General features: G+C 44.4%; 1 protein-coding gene across 1 annotated transcript in view; it reads left to right on the top strand.

Moving 5' to 3' along the window:
- The window catches only part of cdk15 (cyclin dependent kinase 15), a 104,706-nt gene that overhangs the window by 36,886 nt on the left and 52,888 nt on the right, over nt 1–14,932 (top strand). The window contains exons 9-10 of the mRNA XM_062962013.1: nt 6,156–6,249; nt 9,011–9,074. Of these exons, the coding sequence (XP_062818083.1) occupies nt 6,156–6,249; nt 9,011–9,074 (158 nt within the window). The remainder of the gene's footprint in view (nt 1–6,155; nt 6,250–9,010; nt 9,075–14,932) is intronic.

A 14,932-nucleotide genomic window follows, 5' to 3' on the forward strand; every position in this document is an offset into this window, starting at 1 on the left:
CTGCCCCATCATGGCCAGTGGCCCCCAATTCCTCCCTTACCCGAGTCCAATCCATCTCATCCTCCTCTGAGCTAACCAGCCCCTCCTCCATTCTCTCCGTAAACCCTTCGAAAGATTCTTCGTCAGATGGTGCTGCAAATATGTCTCGCAGTCTTTTTCTCTCTCGCTCCTCGAGAGTATCTGACTCCCGAGGAGTCTTACGCCCACGTCTGTCAGTAACAGAGCCATGAGGCTCAATCATAACACTATCCCCTCTCACAAAGGCCTCCTCCCCCGATGGCGGAGAAGTGGCAGTGATACCCTCCGCTATAGCACCACGACGACTAGAGGTATCAAGTTTCAACAGCGAACGATGAAAGACTGGATGGACCTTTAAACTAGACGGTAAACGCAAACGAAACGCAACGGAAGAAATCTTTTTAACGATAGGAAAGGGACCCAAATACCGAGGCGCAAACTTTCCCCCAGCCTGTTTAATATGTTTGGAAGATAACCACACCAAATCCCCTTCTTCCAACTCCTCCCCTGCCTGCCTGTGGCGGTCAGCCTGAGTCTTCTGCGTTGCCTTAGCTTCCAATAGTAAGCGACGGGCAACATCATGCAATGCAGCCATTTCCGTAGAGCGGTACACAGGGTCCGAAGAGACCACATTGGTCGACGGCGCCACACCTCCCCGTGGGTGAAAACCATAAGTTAGCTCAAACGGCGTATGCTGACTAGATGTGTGCACCGCATTGTTGTAAGCAAATTCCGCCACCGGTAGCCACTTCACCCAAGCCGTGGGTTGATCTAAACAAAAACAACGCAGATATTGCTCTAAGAGCCCATTAACCCGTTCCGACTGTCCATCCGTTTGCGGATGAAAGGCTGAAGAAACGTTTAACTTAGTCCCCAAGCACTCATGGAAATGTTTCCAAAAGCGTGACACAAATTGCGGAGCCCTATCTGAAATAATCACCTCGGGTGCTCCGTGCAAACGATAGATGTGCTTAGTAAATAGTAAGGCCAACGTAGGGGCCGCCGGAATGGTTGAACAAGGAATAAAATGAGCCAGTTTACTAAATAAATCCACCACCACCCAAATACAAGTATAACCCCCAGACTTAGGCAAATCTGAAATGAAATCCATGGAAATGATTTGCCATGGCCTGTCCGGAACAGGTAAAGACGACAACAACCCTCTAGGGCGCCCAACAGGCGTCTTACTCTGCTGGCAAACGGCGCAGCTGTCACAAAAGCGCAGAATGTCTTGCCGCATCTTTGGCCACCAATAGCTCCTGGTAATGAGCTGCACGGTCTTGAATCTGCCAAAGTGCCCAGCCATGGGTTCGTCATGGTGGGCTCTAATCACCTCCAACCTGAGGGCCCCCACTGGTACGTAGACCTGCCCCCTGCGTACCAATACTCCGTCTTGATCTTGTAGATGCGGCAGTATGGTACGGTTACCTGCTGAGAGCAGCATCAGTTGCTCCTGTGTCCACACATCATCCCTCTGAGCCTCAAGGATCTGGTCATGTAACCCGAGCTCATTATCTACAACACACAGAGAGGCAGTAGGCAAGATGGTCTGACATACAACCTGCTCATTGGTCTTAAACTCCGGCTTGCGGGATAAAGCATCGGCCCGCAAGTTTGCCTTCCCCTCTACGAACTGCACCTTGAAGTTAAACCTGGAGAAAAACAAAGCCCATCGGATTTGACGCTGGTTTAACTTCTTTGCTGTTTGCAAGTGCTCTAAATTCTTGTGATCAGATCTGACCACGATCTGGTGCCGTGCCCCTTCAAGCCAGTGCCGCCACACCTCAAACGCCACCTTAATCGCCAACAACTCCTTCTCCCATATGGTATAGTTCTGCTCGAAGGGTGTTAGTTGCCGCGAGTAAAATCCACAGGGACGCAAGGTCCCTGAGGAGTCCTTCTGAGACAATACAGCCCCCAACGCGTAGCTAGAAGCGTCCGCTTCTACCACGAACGGTTTGTCAACATCAGGATGGGTTAGTATGTTGTCCGATTGAAAACTAGACTTAAGTTGTAGAAACGCCTCGTGAGCTTCCCGCCCCCACACAAATGGCTGTTTCTTGCGCAGAAGCTGCGTCAAAGGTACCGTGAGCTTTGCAAAATTCGGAATAAACTCCCGGTAGTAATTAGCAAAACCTAAGAACCTTTGTACATCCTTCTTAGTTTTCAGCTCCTGCCATGAGTTGACGGCGTCAACCTTATGTGGGTCCATTTTAAGTTCCCTACCTGACACTACATGACCTAGGAACTCCACTTCAGGCACATGAAAGACGCATTTGGAAGCCTTGGCGAAAAGCCCATTAGCCCGCAGTCGGTGCAGAACCTGCTTGACATGTTGACGATGTTCTTTCTCGTCCTTAGAAAAAATCAAGATATCATCCAAATAAATCACTAAAAATTGGTCAATTAGGTCCCTGAACACATCGTTCATGAACCTCTGGAAGACCGCAGGAGCATTACAAAGCCCAAAAGGCATGACTCGGAACTCGTGGCATCCGAAACACGTGTTAAATGCCGTCTTCCATTCATCCCCTTCCCGTATACGGATTAAGTTATAGGCCCCCCGCAGGTCAAGCTTGGTAAAGACCTTAGCCCCTTGCACCCTTGATAACAGTTCCGAGATTAAAGGGAGCGGGTACCTATCCCGAATGGTGTATTTGTTTAGGATCCGATAGTCGCAGACCAGCCTAAGTTCCCCAGTCTTTTTGGCTACAAAGAATACTGGTGCCGCAGTTGGAGAACTAGATGGGCGAATAAACCCCTTGGCTAAATTTTCATCTAAAAACTCCCGCAAAGCTTGCCTTTCCGGTACAGTCAAGGCATACAGCCTCCCTGCTGGCAGTTTCGCACCTTCTGCCAACTTGATGGCGCAATCATATGGCCTGTGCGGTGGTAATTTGTCCGCTTCTCTTTTACAAAATACATCAGAGAACTCCCCATACTCAGCAGGCACTCCCTCCATATCAGCATGAGTAACGTTTAGAGTGCAACAATCCTGCCTCTTTAAGATCACTTTACGTGTTGCCCAATCCACTTGTGGGTTTACTACAGCTAGCCAATCCATCCCCAGGATCACATCATATCGAGGCAAGCTCGTAATATCCCACACAAACGTTCCCGTTACTCCCTGCACCTCCCACGTTACTGCTGAGGTTTCCTGGTTAACCACCCCAGTCTCCAGCAGTCTCCCATCTGCTCCCTCCACCCACACGTCGCATGCCTTGCGCACTCTAGGAATGCCATGCTTCTTAGCAAACTCAATATCTACATAGGAGACCGTAGCTCCTGAGTCCAGCAGTGCCAGAGTAGAAACAAGTTCCCTTCCCCCAACAGATAATGTAATGGGTACGAAAACATGCTTCCTCCCCTCAGTTGACTGCTTGAGGAGCCCTAGTGCGTTGGACTCACGTCGCACTAGGGCTGGCCTTTTCCCGAAAACTGGGAAGGTTTCACATTACAATTTTTGGCAAAATGCCCAGCATTCCCACAGTACAAACACAAGCCCAGCTGCCTCCTACGGCTCTTTTCCTCTGTAGACAGTTTTTTAAAGACCCCAAGCTCCATGGGCTCTTCCCCCATCACCACAGGTGCCCTGGTTACATGCATGGGTGGCGCACACATTGCTTTTGAGTGTTTACGAGCCTCGAACCTTGCGTCTAAACGCAGCACCTTAGCTACTAAGGCGTCCCAACTTTCAGCCGGCTCCAAGCGTGCTAATTCATCCTGGAGCATATCACTTAACCCGGCAGTAAATAAAAGCATGAATGCATTTTCCCCCCAATCCAGCTGGTGGCGATACAGGTTAAACTTATTTAAGTAATCCAAAACAGTCCCCTTTCCCTGTTTCAACCGATACAGGGCCCACCCAGCGTTCTCCGTGCGGAGAGGATCCCCAAAAGTATCAGTTAACAACTTTTTGAAATTATTCAAATTGTCCTTGACTGGGTCATTTCCCAAAATTAAATTAGTGGCCCATTGTCCTGCGGAACCGGTCAACAAACTCAAAATAAAAGCCACCTTACTAGTGTCAGTAGGAAAAGCATGAGCACTGAGCTGAGAAAAATAAAGCTCCACTTGTGCCAAAAAGGTTGGCAACTTGCACCTGGTTCCGTCAAAGCGTTCAGGAGTCAAAACATGTCCTTTCACAGCAAAAGCTGTTTGGCTTACGGTAAAGGCCGTTTGCAATTGGTCTACTTTGGCTCTTAACTCATCCATCGTCTTCCTGACGGGTTTATTGCTGCAATAAACTTTTTATGGGCGTCGGGCAATCTGTCAAGGACAGAACGCCACAAGATTCAAAGTAACAGAGTTTATTAGATTACAGAACTCAAAAATGCCCGTAAAAACACAAGGGCCAGGCAGTTTTTGCCTTTAAGCGCAAAAAGGGACAAAAGTAAATGTTCAAAAGATAAACCGGATTAAACCGGAGTTTAATCCGGGTAAAAACAAACTGCTTGCTTCAGCCTAGGTATTAACAGAACGAAAGCCAAGGAACAGAAGATACAAAGAATGCAACTAATTGGCAGCAGATTCCTCTCTGCTGCCAGCACTGTGCTTAGAGTAACTTGCGTCGCTCCCACACACACACACAGTAGACAGGATCTCCAACACGAGCAATTCAGCCAAGGATTGTAGAAGTAGAGTAGACCAGTTCCGTTCCGTAGATCAAAGCCAGAAGCAGACGTTTGTAGTTTTTCCAAGTCCAAGAAGGGGGGGAAGACAAGCCGTGGTCAGTTCAGTCCGGGTTCTCAAAGCAGGAGATGGCGTCCGTCAGAAAGACGACGGAAGGTCAAGCTAATAAGAGTAAGCACAGGTTTGCACAAACAAATGCCCACACAATCCCTCCCGCCGTCTGACCTTGGATTCCAATCAACTTACGTCTCAGCACAGGAAAGCACACAAGTCTTCAGGGAAGCGTCCCACACACACACGGATCCCAAGCGTTTGCCCAGATTACCTTGCCCGACGCAATTTGTAATTGCTCCCAAGCCCCATTTTATGCCAGTTACAAATCTTCATCACTGTCAGCTGTCCTCCTTAACCCGGGCGTTTCCTCATCACTTTCCTCGTCAGAGCTGGAACACCTCTGACTACGCCCAACAGCATCTCCAGCTGTGGATCCCGTCCCATCCCTCCAGCTAAGCCATGGGTCTAATCCTGAAGGTCCCCATTCATCTTCTGCCCCATCATGGCCAGTGGCCCCCAATTCCTCCCTTACCCGAGTCCAATCCATCTCATCCTCCTCTGAGCTAACCAGCCCCTCCTCCATTCTCTCCGTAAACCCTTCGAAAGATTCTTCGTCAGATGGTGCTGCAAATATGTCTCGCAGTCTTTTTCTCTCTCGCTCCTCGAGAGTATCTGACTCCCGAGGAGTCTTACGCCCACGTCTGTCAGTAACAGAGCCATGAGGCTCAATCATAACAATTCCAATCTGGAAAATTTAATCCACCTCCAAAAATTCACATCTTTCGAGATCTCAAAAATAAACTACCAGATATTATTGTCAACACTTTTTCACAGATCATCTAGTGAACTAATAGTTGTCAGATCAGGTCTTATGGTATTTAAAGCAATAATATTAATGATTAACCTTCAGTTATCCGTTTCCTACCTATGATGAATAAAACCTACCTTGAGCAATTGAATTAACATTGTTACTACATTTTGAAACCTACTAGCCAATACTGCATTGAGTGTGTTGACATGAATGTTTATAAAAGAGGTTGATCATGGTTTGCAAACTTGGATCTTTGCCTGATTTGGTAATAACAGACTTCAGAGCAAGACGTTGGGAATGAGCCTGACTCAAAAGTCATTTGCTGCAAACAAGTCTGGGAAGCAACATATCTGAGTATGTTTTATATCATTTAGCTGGAAATCCATCTGGTCCCAGTGCTTTTCCGTTTTTCATGAATTTGTTAACGCATACTCATGGAATAGATCACAAACAATAGTAAAAGATAATGGAAGATCTACATTTAGACCTTACCGATAACATAAACTTGAAATCTGTTTATTCAAACATCTCCAAAAAGGTCTAAATATCTCAAAAATGTTACTACTTCAGTGACTTGTCTAGATTTCCTTTCTTTCTGCATTATATTTCTGACTAAATGAATAACCACTTTTTCCTCCAGGGGTGCAGGTTGCATATTTGTTGAAATGCTGCAAGGTCAACCATTGTTTGCAGGAGTTTGCAATACCTTTGAACAGTTGAAGAAGATCTGGATGGTGAGTTAAATAATACTTTTGGAAACTGCAATGAAAATGCAACAGAAAAAATTGACTGATATTATGAGCCCTGGCCTGTTAAGTAAGCTTTGTCTTCAGTAAACTAATCTATATTTGCTGGTTTTCTCAGGCCCATTCTACACTGCCATATAATCCAGATTACCAAAGCAGATAATCCATGTTATCTGCTTAGAACTGGATTGTATGAGTTTACACTGCCATGTAATCTAGTTCAAAGCAGGTAATCTGGGTTTTATATGGCAGTATAGAGGGGCCTTTAGACATACCAAGATAAATCAAAGTGACTTTCTTTGATGGCTTTCTTGGCTCATTAAAAATTTAAAACCAATTAAACTGATAGCAGGCTGAATGGTGCACAAAAAGGTATTTTTACACTTTGTGTTCCCGCTTACTAAACTTTTTAAATATAAATAATCCATAATAAATGTATAGAGCATTTTTGTTGAATGTGTCCCTCAAAGCAGCATGCTATTGTCATTAAAATAATATAAAGTTGCAACCCTTTTAACAATAATAAAAATGAAAAAACAGTAATAGTAGTAATAATAATAATAATAATAATAATTTATTTGTAGATCGCCCTATCTCCTCGAAGGGACTCAGGGCGGTTTCCAACATATAAGGCAAACAGTCCATTTTTTAAATTAGATTTGACCCCATTAAAACATCCCAACCTGGACCCCATCTTTTCAAAACTCTTGGGTTTTATAAAAACTTAGTTGAAAAGGTAAATAAGAATAAGAATAATACACTTCATTTATATTCTGCCCTTCTCCCCTAGGGGACTCAGAGCAGACTACAGCATTTACAGTAGAGTCTCACTTATCCAACATAAACGGGCCAGCAGAACGTTAGATAAGCAAATACGTTGGATAACAAGGAGAGATTAAGGAGAAGCCTATTAAATATCAAATTAGGTTATGATTTTACAAATTAAGCACCAAAAACATCATGTTTTGCAACAAATTTGACAGAAAAAGTAGTTCAATATGCAGTAATGCTATGTAATTACTGTATTTATGAATTTAGCACCAAAATATAATGATACATTGAAAACATTGACTACAAAAATGCATTGGATAATCCAAAACGTTGGATAAGCGAGTGTTGGATAAGTGAGACTCTACTGTATATACAATGTAAATGCATTTACAAACATATATAATGAGACAGACAGACACAAACAAAGGCAGAGCCTTTTTTCATTTCTGGCTTCTGGTGCTCATCGCTGGCTCTGGTGAGGTGCTTTTTTCTCCATTTTCAAGCTAAGGAGTCTGCGATGTTACTGCCTGGTTTTGTGGCTGTCAAGATTGCTTGGAGCATCTCTTTTGACTTTTCCTGCTGAAGCGGTACCTATTTATCTACTCACATTTGCATGTTTTCAAACTGCTAAGTTGGCAGGAGCTGGAGCTTACAGACGGGAGCTCACTCCATTTTGCAGATTCGAACAGCCCACCTTCAGGTCAGCAGTTCAGCCAACCTTCAGGTCAACAGTTCAGCAGCACAGGGGTTTAACCCACTGCACCACCGTGATTCCCTAAATATCTTGATTTGAGTTCACCTGGACATATATGTGATTTTGGTACAGCTTACAAAAACAATACTAACAATTTATAGGGTTGTTGTTTATAAAACAATTATAGTGCCTAGGTTAATTCTCTTCTTGCTAGAAAAGTGGCATGTTCTTTCAGTTTGAAACCTTTTGGAAGAGATTGCATCTTAAGAGTATTTAGCCTGCCATTTGTGGGTGTTGAGAAAATGCAGTTCTTTCTCATAGCAGTTATTGGTATGCACTTGGGTTGTGTCAGTAGCCTGAGTATATGAGTGTCACAATGCTCCTAAGGTAGAGGAAGCCCTGGCCTTCTAGTTGACCTGACCTACAAGTGCCATCACCTCTCATCACTGGACTTGTAAATCAAAGATTCCTTGTCTTACTGGATTATTCCCAACAAGACCATTAGGGATCAGTGAAACAAGTGTATTTCACATGCCCGCATATCTATCTGATTGTTTTCAATGAGTTTCTATTACTTACTTCACAGAGTGAGGGCTCCTCTGTTGTGTAACATAGTTCAGAGCATTTTTGTAGACTTCAACAAAAGAAAATATCGACAAGAAACCTTATCCCTGAGTATAATGATCCTTGCATTCAGAGTTTGTTAGCACCATGCAATTCCTAAGGCAAATGATACACAGAAGAGCTTGGTACTGTATTTTTCATTCAGCTGGTAACCAAAAGCTTGCTTGTGGGTATCTCATCTTTATTCAGGCAGATTTATTTGCTTGAGGACAGATTCTCAAGGTGGACTAATCAGGATCGGGTTTTCTTGAGGCCCAGCCTGTCTTTGCATCGAGCCATGGATTGTTTTTGAACACCTGTCAGAAGATCCGTTTACTACCTATTCCCTTTCATCTCAGAACAGCAGGGGTCTCTCTCACAGCCTCGGTGTACAACTTCTGAATGCCTATCATTTGAGCAAGCTACTGTCGAGAGTCACTCATCAGCTTTCTAGGGGAGCACCTTGGGTGTAAATAAGCCTGTGCAGTGATTTTGACAACTGCTGACACATTGGAAATGACACTTGCTGGTGCAGTCACTCAAATACATTTGTATGCCCTCCTCTCATGGCAAGAAAACATCTCTAGGTTCCTTTTCGGGAACTTAACAGAAATTAGAGCCTGATTTGGTGCGCAAATGTATTCAGAGGAGACATTAATTTATGTATTTTGCTTTGTACAGGTACTGGGAGTCCCAACAGAGGAAACATGGCCAGGAGTTTCCAAGCTTCAGCATTATCAACTAGGTATGATGTTTCTAGCTACATCTTCAAATAGCATGCACACTAGAAATGTTCCTTAGAGCAGCTTTTCACTTAACTACAATCTATGGTTGTACTCGGAGCCCCCAATGGCGCAGTGGGTTAAACTGCTGAGCTGCTGAACTTGCTGACTGAAAGGTTGGTAGTTTAAATCCGGGGAGTGGGGTGAGCTCCCGCTGTTAGTCCCAGCTTCTGCCAACCTAGCAGTTCAGAAACATGCTCATGTGAGTAGAACAATAGGTATAGCTCCAGCGAGAAGGTGACGGTGCTCCATGCAGTCATGCTGGCCACATGACCTTGGAGGTGTCTACGGACAACACTGGCTCTTCAGCATAGAAATGGAGATGAGCACCAGCTACCAGAGTCGGACACGACTAGACTTAATGACAGGGGCAAACCTTTACCTTTACCCTATGGTTGTACCCTAACATTAACAATCCTTGTTAGACTTTAAGGTCAAAAACTACCATCTGAAAAGCAGTTCAATGCTATCAAGAGCAGGATGAGGACTGTAAAACACTATGAATATTAAGATGTCTGCTGGCGGCCCAAAGCTTCAACTGCGGCTGATTGCTGAGTCTTTTTTTCGAGCAAGTCATCCTATCCTTTTCTCCCCATTCCTATGCCATTTTGACTCTACCTAAGCCCCAGACTTCCTCTTCCCTCAAAGATACTCCACTTGGGTCTTTCCAGCAGCTCCGCATTCAACTCTTTTCTTTCACAAACCTAATATTTTCTGTGATTTGCCTTTGGCTCCTCTCCAACCAATTCTCGCTCTTTCCTTTGGAGAGATCTTTTATTTGTCCATTCCGAAGCACATCTTGTATCTTGTTTCCCTTTCCTTATATTCCTTTCCTAAAAACCTTTCCTCAGCCACTTCTGGTTTCTGCTTCTTCTACTGCCTCCTTCTGCAACCTTCATTTTGAGCCAAATGCACCCAAGTTCACTTCCGCTGCTTTTCAGCTATCACTCTCTTTTCCACTCAAAATGACAAGCCTTCCTGTGAATGATCACATGATGGAAGTTTAGGATCGCCCAAGTCAGGATGTTTTTTTTCCCCGTGTCAGGAGCAACTTGAGAAACTGCAAGTCGCTTCTGGTGTGAGAATTGGCCATCTGCAAGGATGTTGCCCAGGGGATGCCCGGATGTTTGATGTATTACCATCCTCTGGAAGCTTCTCTCATGTCCCCACATGGGGAACTAGGGCTGACAGAAAGGAGCTCACCCCGCTCCCCGGATTCAAACCACCGACCTTTCAGCACAAGGGTTTAACCCATTGCACCACCAGGAGCTCCAATCAGGATAGTAGAAGCATTACTATCCCAGGTACAATTTTTGCTCTTTCAATCAGCCAGGCAATTCAACTCTTGTACTGAAGCACTGTAACATCAACAAAAAAAAAAATCCTTGTCTGAAGAACAAACAAGAAGTTTGTGGTTACAACAGACTGAAGACCAGCACAAACATGATATAATATTTGGTCTTTAGAATATGTGTATTAGACAGAGAGATCACGCACAAGGCTTTTGTCTTTATTTTATAGTGCTGTAGGCTATATTTCAACGGAAGGAATGGACAAAACCACCTCTAATTCTTACCTAAGAAAATCTTGTGAAATTCATGGGGTTGCCATCAATCAACAGGCAATGTGAAGGCATGTACACCCACATACTCCGTACTGTTTTCCAAAGGACAGACAACAGTTATGTGGTTTAATTGTCCTGGAGAGGCGTTGTAAGGTCCCTCAAATGTTTGCTGTGGTCAAGGTGATCAAGCATGTGTGCATGCATGAGCGCAAGTGTATGAGAGGTATTAAGAAAGAGAGAGCGCACAGACACACATGTGATTTATAAAGCACATTTCTTTTATTCCCCTGCAGACTGGGTGAGAATTCTGTGTCCTGAACTTCAAAGGGCCAGTTGTCTCTTATTTTGATGTGGGCAGATTGAGAAGTTCGCTTTGAAAAGCAGCCTTTCTTTCCCCTTTCCTTTCCATTCCTCTTTCCCCCCCCCCCCCCACCCCCTTTTTTGTTTAATGTTTTCTCAGGGGATATCTTTCAGAGCAGTACACCCAAATGTCAGAGAGGGTGGGGTGGGGAAATGATCAACACCAATCCTCAACCTCTCAGCAGGATCATTCTCTGGGAAAAAAATATGAAAGTGAAATATTAAAAACCCTGAAACGTGAAATCCATCCACCTGCTTATTAGCCAGTGTGCCTTGCTTGCTCTTGGAGAGGGGGCAAGATCTGTCTGGAAAGCAGGAGAGGCAAGGGGAGCGTGGGAGTGCGGGAGGGAGTGGGGAAGGCTTTCAGCCCAAGGTTTACAGGTTTAGCAGCGCATAGTAACATCTCTTCAAAGAAGTGGGTGTTGCTCTGCGACTTGCTCCAAACTGCCCTCTTTTGGCTTCAGTGCTTGAAAACTAAACGTCTCTTATTTTCACATGTTGGCCATGATTGGCCCAACAATAACCTGAACTTGCTTTGTAAAGGAAAGGAATCTTTCACACAATTAGCGGAGACTCATTAATCAAACTGGCGTGAAATGAGAATGTGCCGCCTCATTCTGTTGGTGAGGGGTGTATATGCTGGTCCACTGTAGCAGTTGTGAGAATCATAGAATAATAGAGTTGGAAGAGGCCACAAGGAGCATCTAGTCCAACCCCCTGCCATGTTGGAAAAGCAGATATTGCAGGATTGTTGCAGCAAGAAACTTGCTGTTGTTCTAAAAAGGAGAAGTGAAAGTTGTATTCTGGCAATGGAAAGAACACAGCGTGCAAAAAATTTCAATTATTTCCCCCCTTTTTTGTAGGCAAAAAATATGTTTACAAAGGCATTGGCCTTTATGTTAGAAGGCTTACTGTCTTCTATTCATTACATTTCAGAAAAGTGCCTTGATTGATACAAGCCAATGATCAGGATCTAATAAAATGGTTAAAGAAAATAGTTTTTAAATGATCATAAACTGTTAGGCTGAAGAGGAATAATGTAGCTGCTTGCTAATGGTGTCATAGGCACTATCCAATAGCTACCTATAACCCTTCACAATCACTTTCAATGCATGTCTTTATAGTGATATTGTGAGTCATAGTTTTGACATTTTGAATCCATATCTTACTGACAAAATACATTTTAATCACTTTGGGAAGGCCACAGTATGGTTTTGATGGAAGATCTCTGTATCCTGTGCAATACAGGCTGGCAAATGCCTAGTTTTTATATTTGCTTCTCTGGAACACATATTGTTGCCATTTGTCTCCTCCCATTTGCCAACTGAAATGGCTTGGATCTGTGATAGTAGTTTTTTTTACAGGGCCATTGTTGTTTGTTATGTACCTTCAAGTTGTCAACCGCTTATGGTGCTCCTAAGGCTAAGTTATCACAGGGTTTTCTTGGCAGTATTTCTTCAGAAGGGTTTACTTTTGCTTTCCTCATGCTGAGAAAGTGTGACTTGCTCAAGGACACCCAATGAGCTTCCATGGCCGAGCAAGGATTTGAACCGTGGTCTTCAGAATCATAGTCCAGTGTTTAAACCACTACATTCCACTGTCTTTTGTATCAAGATAAATTCTTGGTTTACAAATGGTGGCTTATTATTTAGTTTGCAAGCTAAATCTGACTCTCTTTTCCTTATGCTGAGTTTTGGTCCTTCCATGACCTTCTGAAGCAGGGCTTCTTATCAGCGTCAATTATCATAACCAATTTAAGTGGAAGAACCAGCTCTTTCTCCAGTTCTGTCATGCCCTGTAGCGAGTAGGATAAGGTCTCATTTTCCTCTAAACTTGAGGAAAGTTTTAAAAACTTTTTTCTCTTTTAGTAAGATACTAATCTCTTCCCCAGCTTTCTATCCTACAGGGATGATGGATTGTTTCTGAAGTCCTGATCTGTCCTCTGATTAGGAGTCTGAAAGTGACTGTTGGTGGATTTTGCTGACAGAATGGCAGGCAGTGGGTTTTCCCCAACTGAGGGGTATTGGTTTCCCGTCCTTCTCAGGAAGGTAGAAAAGACTCAGTTTGAGTTCTGAAATCCAGGTAATTGCTTGTACAGCACATGCTCTGGCTCATCTAGTTCAAATAAAGTTGATAAAGCCAGAACCTTCTGATCAGAGGTATTTGAAGTTCCTCATCAGTGCTCTTATTGGTCCTAAAGAAAAACAATAAATGGGAAGCTATATTGAACCTTCTTAGTTTATCCCTACCTCACAACCTCTGAGGATGCCTGCCATAGATGTGGGCGAAACGTCAGGAGAGAATACTTCTGGAACATGGCCACACAGCCCGAAAGACATACAACAACCCTGTGATCCCGGCCATGAAAGCCTTCGACAACACTTCTTAGAATGAATCCATTAGTTCTCAAGCAGTTCTGCATTATCAATTCTGGAGAGGGGTGTAGGAGGGCATCTCTCAACCGCCAGGAGGTATATTTGTCTATCCCAATTCACCCTGGTGGACCACAGTGAATACAGGGCCCTACTCTTCTTCGATCTGTCAGCTTCCCCTTAGGTCAGTGGTTCTCAACCTGTGGGTCCTCAGGTGTTTTGGCCCACAACTCCCAGAAATCCCAGCCAGTTTACCAGCTGGATTTCTGGGAGTTGAAGGCCAAAACATCTGGGGACCCACAGGTTGAGAACCACAGCCTTCGGTGGTTACAGAGATATTGGTGATTCTGGTGGTTCATTAGGTTGTGTGGAGAACATGTTGTAGGAATGGGGTGTGCACTGCAATGGGCAGATGGCACGGGTTCTGTGATCATCCAGCAAAGGATGTACTGTGGGTGTCCAGTACTCCTTAGCCTGTAATCAAGGCAATCATATATTGATCCCGCGAGACAATATGTCCACCAAAGTCCACATAAACAGGCAAGGGGGGATGTATTCTTGGTCCCTGATTCAGGGGGTGCACTCCTGTTATAATGGGGGGATTCATCTTCAGTCATTGAGAGGCAAGTATTTCAAAGGAGAGCTGAATCACCAGGATTATTGGCTGAACAGGGAAAGTCTGGCCCAGGAAGGGTGAACTAGGAACTTGTTGTTCTTCCACAGAGTAGCTTGTCTTTGCTTCTCAGGGAAACCACAAACTCTCAATTTGTATCAAGATTTTTTGATGGAGGGTTCATTGTGTGTTTTTCATAAGGACTTAGGGTCCTTCCACACAGGCCTATATTCCAGAACATCAAGGCAGAAAATCCCACAATATCTGCTTTGAACTGGCTTATCTGAGTCCACACTCAGATAATGTGAGACTTTCTGCCTTGATATTTGTGATGTCTCATGGGCCATGTAGTCCCGTTCCTAGTACTGTTGTGGCAGATGAAGAGGAAAACTTGGGTTTCCCACCGTTTCTGCCAGAATTGGAGCCCTTGCACCTGCAAGATGTTTGCCCACAAGAAGACAGCCAAACAAGCCTTGAGCAGAAATCTCCCCCTTTTTCTCGCCGGATTTATTATAATCAAGATAGAAGCGCTCGAGAGGCGACTCGCAGAAGCGCCAGGATTGCTGCCAGACAATTAGCTGATTAAGGCTGCTTCCCTTGGGAAACTTTAAGGAGTCATGCATCTGGACACAGTAGGTTTCGTTTCTTGTTCCCCAGAGAAAGTGTTCCTGGCGGGAAAACAAGATCCTATATATGTGTTTGGCCACAAAGGATTCCTTGCGGAGTCAATTCGTCAGCTTCGGGAGTAGATTGTGTGTGGACTACGCTACTCCAGTTCCAGGACCTCGTTCTCGTTCCAGCCCTGCCTCGTTCCCCGGACCTCGCCATGGATTTCGCCACGGACCCTGTTTTTGCTCCTCGCTTCTTGTTACCTTGAATCAAGCCTTGTTTGCCAAGAATCTAGTTTGCTCT

Source organism: Anolis carolinensis, chromosome 1 (assembly GCF_035594765.1).
Source record: "Anolis carolinensis isolate JA03-04 chromosome 1, rAnoCar3.1.pri, whole genome shotgun sequence".
Classification (NCBI taxonomy): Eukaryota; Metazoa; Chordata; class Lepidosauria; order Squamata; family Dactyloidae; genus Anolis; species Anolis carolinensis.